At 44.4% G+C, this 4,791-nt stretch overlaps 1 protein-coding gene across 1 annotated transcript in view; it reads right to left on the bottom strand.

Moving 5' to 3' along the window:
• The window catches only part of emb (embigin), a 6,810-nt gene extending 2,468 nt beyond the window's left edge, over positions 1-4,342 (bottom strand). The window contains exons 1-5 of the mRNA XM_008294157.1: positions 4,220-4,342; positions 1,769-1,837; positions 1,418-1,601; positions 993-1,075; positions 746-876 (exon numbers count right to left, since the gene is read on the bottom strand). Of these exons, the coding sequence (XP_008292379.1) occupies positions 746-876; positions 993-1,075; positions 1,418-1,601; positions 1,769-1,837; positions 4,220-4,292 (540 nt within the window). The 5' untranslated portion in view covers positions 4,293-4,342. The remainder of the gene's footprint in view (positions 1-745; positions 877-992; positions 1,076-1,417; positions 1,602-1,768; positions 1,838-4,219) is intronic.
• Positions 4,343-4,791: the final 449 nt, after the last annotated feature.

Below are 4,791 nucleotides of genomic sequence, written 5' to 3'. Positions count from 1 at the left end.
TAATAATCCAAACTATGTTGCATCACTGGTGATAAAATAATCCAATAGTATATAATATATTCACCTTGTATATATACATGTACATCATCTTATTATTATTGTCTTTATTTGTTTGGAAATTTGATTTATGTATTTCTGCCATTTCTATCTCTTTCGGTCTATTTTTATTTCTTGTGTGTTTTATTCTTATTCATCTTATTCTTATTGTTTCGATGTGGAACAGGTGCACAAAGCATTTCACTGCACGTTACACCATCTATAACTGTGTCTGTGACCAATAAAGACCTTGAATCCTTAAATAAAGTAGTTAAATTAGCACTGCTACTTGTTGTGGTGAAACTCTGTCAATGATCCTATAAAATAATGTTAAATGATATGTGACTGTCACAGGTTATATTTTAAATAAGAATTCCAGCAGTACTTCAGGTTTTTGTTCTTTTCTTTTTTACTGTATGTTACTGTTGATTTAACTTAAATGAGTTCAACACGTCTTCCACCACCGCGTACCTGCACAGGTGTTTACAGGAGCTATGCTGTGACACCGTGAGACCAAACGCACACCAGTGACGCCGATAAAGGACCGAGTTTTAACAGTAAAGAGGTCAAATGAGCCAGATAAGAGCCCAAACCCTGACTGATGTTCTGTTTGTAGCTGTGATGGAATAACCTTGAACAACCAAAGGCGACCTGTGACACACATCTGATGTAGAACCACATGAAGACAAACTGTGAGCAGCTCTCTCACTTTAGCCGTCCCGTTCTCTTTGTACCAGGTCCAGGTGTTGGGGTCCGGGTTTGCCATTTTACATGTGAGGCCCACAGAATCTCCCACGTAGCTGATGATCGGCTTGTCTCGGTCCTCATCAAACTGTGGAGCTGCAGGAACAGAGCGAGTCGTGATGCCGACGAGGCCTCTGCTGGGCATTTTTAGAGGTGCAGACGAAGCAAAGTCATGCAGACAGTGACAAACATATAAAGGATGTGATGTGTACCTGCCAGAATGAAATCTATCTTTGCTTCATCTCCAAACACACACGAGTAATTTCCAAGGTTTTCTTCCTTGTCGATGCTGAACCTGTAAGATTAGACGAGAGCTTTAATGCCTCACAGTTTATACTCATAGTCGGATAAACGTCATTAAATGAAGTGTTGTTGTCATCAGAACTGCAGCTGGAGCTGAAATAAAACAGAAACACAGCGTGATTCATGTTTGTATGAAGACTAGTGACGAATAAACGTGAGGATAAAAGTTCCAGAGTGAACACTGAACAGTAAGACATGCAGTTATATGAAGAACGTCAGAAGGCCTTCATGCTGTTGAATATTTCTGTTATCATGACGTCCAGATGCATGATCTGAATGTCAGACCACACTGAGGCCTTTCCTGAAGACGACAACGTGCACGTGAAGCACTCACACTCGTGTCATGTTGTACTGCTGACTGTCCACCTGCACCGAGCGGCGGCTGCTCTGGATCTCCTCGCCGTCCTTCCTCCAGTGGCCGGTTATGTTTGGTGCCGTGTTCTGATGGCCGGTCCAGATGCACACCAGCGTCAGATTGACAGGGTTCAGCAGCTGAATGTTCTCGGTGTGACTTTTACCTGCGTGGAGAGGTTCAGAAACACAGAGCACCAGGTGAGGCCTGTTTCTGCCACGACGCCGTGTTTCACAAAACGCAGGTAAACTTGGATCCTTGGCGATATTGACAGAAGCAAAAAGAGCCAGAATATGGAGTCACATGTGGAACACTCTGAGAGACTGATGCTACCTTTAAGGACGACGCTGCTCACATTTGTTGGCAGAGGAGCCAGCGCTGGTGCTGTTGGACTCGGAGTCTCTGACGGGGGAAGAAACAAACATAGAAACACACGGAGAGTTAACAAATACACCATCACATCCTCTGCATCCTCCTGAAAAAAGATGTTTAGGTGTTATGCTTTTAGAGACGGTTGCTAGGATGTTTTTGGTTGTTGCTAAGGTGTTGCTATGTGGTTGCTAGGGTGATTAAAAGTTGTTTTGGTTAAACTCATCTCTGCTTATGGAGTCTTATCATTAAGATAATCTCTATCCATTACTTCCTCTTAAACGTGCAGGTCTGTGAAGTCCCCGCCTCTTCCTCCGCCCACACCTGGCTGCAGCTCCAGCACACCAGCTCACCTCCAGCACTGCTGAAAACACCACTCTGTGCTACACAGTGACAATCTGGAGTGATTCAGCCACGCATGTTCAGTCCAGAAACCGGTTCTGAAGAGCAGTAGTGACACAGGAAGTCTCACCATCCTGCACGCGGCTCCTCAAGCCGATAAAACCCAGAAGTGTCAGTCGGTGGTTTTAGGACAGGCACGCTGCAGATTTAAGGTGGACACGCGTAGCCACATTGTTGGATGCTTGTTTTGCTCAGGATGTGTTTTCCAGCATAAAAAAACACGTTAACTCGGTAAAGCAACTGGATTTCTACCAGAATGAGTCTAAAATTTCATGAAAGGCAGATCTTTGGAAACACAGTTACTCATGACGTGTGATTGGAGGAAAGAAAACTTAACTTTCCATAATTCAAAGTCATGAACCAGCCTGTAGGAGCAGTATGTCTGGTTTTCCATTAAAACAGCAGGTTGTTTCTTTAAAGTCTGAGCTGATAATGTGTTGTTTTTAAACTGCGGTGAAGGTTGTAGATCAGAATCAGTTTTAGTCATTTAAATGTCAGGACTAATGGCTTCAGTGACTCATGAGACAAATGCAATAAAAGGAAGTGGCGGTTTATGTCACACTGCAGGATGTTGCTCACCAGCAGCTCTTTCTAGGTCACCGGTTCTCAAACTCTCTGAGCCCCCAAGAAAACAATTTGAATTCTTAATATGTTATGAGTAATAACTCTGGTGTTTGTGTGTTAATGCGTTAAAACATGAACGTGGTAATTCCACTGATTCATCGCTTTACATCAACACGTTAATTCTGCTTTGAATGAATGAATGAATTGAATTTATTTTGAACAAAAGAAAGAGAAAAAATATATAAAAACAAAAGAAAGTAATTTTAAAAAGAGCAAAAAAAGAATAATAATAATAATAATATTGCTTAATCACATCATGATATTAAAAAGGAGTGGGAGGAAGTATGCACTTCTATTCTGACAGCCCTGATACATGTTTATTGATAAATGTAGGCTTTATTTCTTTTTTTTTTTCAACGATCTGGCGACCCCCTGAAATGATCTTGGGTCCCCCATGGGGGTCCCGACCCCCAGTTTGAGAACCGCTGCTCTAGTGCATCAGTTGGTAAACATCAGTGCTCTTGCTGGCATTGAACAGCCAACACTCGTGTGAGTCCTGATGGGCGACGGCAGACTTTCAGGTGCTGATGCAACACGTGTAGAAGCTCGTTCCCATCTGACCTCCACCTGAATGGCTCCAGGTTGTGCTTCTTCCATCGCTGATGTGACACTTCAGACATTACAGCTAAGTTGTAGGGACAGTGTTGTGTGAGCATCTACCAGGCTTTGCTCTCGGCCACCCTGGTCCCCCCTCAGCTCTGCCCCACAGATGAACCTCCAGCTGAAGCCTCTCCTGGGCGCCGTTGCTACGTGGTTGTGGTATTTAGATGAAAGCTGGGGGGCTGTTCTGGCTGTTCAGGGTATTTGTGGCGGGAGCTGTGGCGCCGTATCAGGTGGTAATTCTGTGCACTTTGTGTTTCTAATCTTTACGTAGCACTTCTCATACAAACAGAAGCCAAAAGGTTCAAACACACAGAAACTAAAACATACAAATCTAAATATGAATAAATACAGAGAAACCTCATGGACAGGATCAGATGTTCAAACCTGTGGTGATGACTTCACAGCTCAGAGCATCCTGTGTTATTTAAAAACCACTTTATAGATCACGTTTTTCTCTCCTCTGCTCTGATGAAGACTTTTTTCCCACATTGTTTGACTTTAAACATGAAAGCTGCTTATCTTTAGATAAATGCAGAGTTCAGTGAAAGGCTCTGAGAGGATTCTGCACTTTCTCTGGGTGGGAAATACTTTTGGGAGAAATTTCAAAGCAGAAAAATAAACAACCAGCGACTAGCAGACATCTGAAACCCAGTAAGTACGACGTAACGGTGGAGGATCTTCTGTCCCCCACAAGGTTACAGGAACATTTAGTGAGAGGAACAAAGAGGAGGCAGAACAGAGCTTCAGCACAAGCACACATCACAGCCAGAATTAAATTTCATTTACTTGTATTGACGTGTCTGCAGGAGACGAGAAGCAGGAGGACCTGAGAGAGGAGCTGCTTCCAGGAGGCTGACATGGTTCTTATCCTTCTGTTCTGTCTCCACGCAGGTTTCAGTCTGCTGCATCGCCTCCTCCCTCCTCCCTCGTCCCTCCTCCTCCCTCCTCCTCCCTCAGCTGCCGAGTGACGCAGCCATGATCTCACCCTGCAGCCTGCTGGTGGCCGACTCCATCCATTATTCAGTCACACAGGGCTCGTACCTCGATGCTGCAGCGTGTCCCGGCCTGCACGCTCAGGAGGAAACGCTGACATGTACGTTCCTGGAAGCACGACGTGGCTCTGTGTGGGTTACTTCTATAAAACTGTAGCAGCCGTCCTGACTGGAGTGGAGCTGCTGCTGTCCAGCTTTCTGCAAGGTGACCCGTCCTGTTACATGAGAGGAGCTGGAAGGTCACATGATGCTCCGGCCGTGATGAACACGAGGGAGAACTGTTCTGCATTAAGCCAGAAATTCAGCTTTAAGCAGATTCTAAATGATGTACTTTAGTTTTCCATCCATCCATCATCTCTACACCTT

The sequence above is a fragment of the Stegastes partitus genome, unplaced genomic scaffold, assembly GCF_000690725.1.
Source record: "Stegastes partitus isolate 25-593 unplaced genomic scaffold, Stegastes_partitus-1.0.2 Scaffold945, whole genome shotgun sequence".
NCBI lineage: Eukaryota > Metazoa > Chordata > Actinopteri > Pomacentridae > Stegastes > Stegastes partitus.
This window is presented reverse-complemented; position numbering and strand designations above follow the sequence as displayed.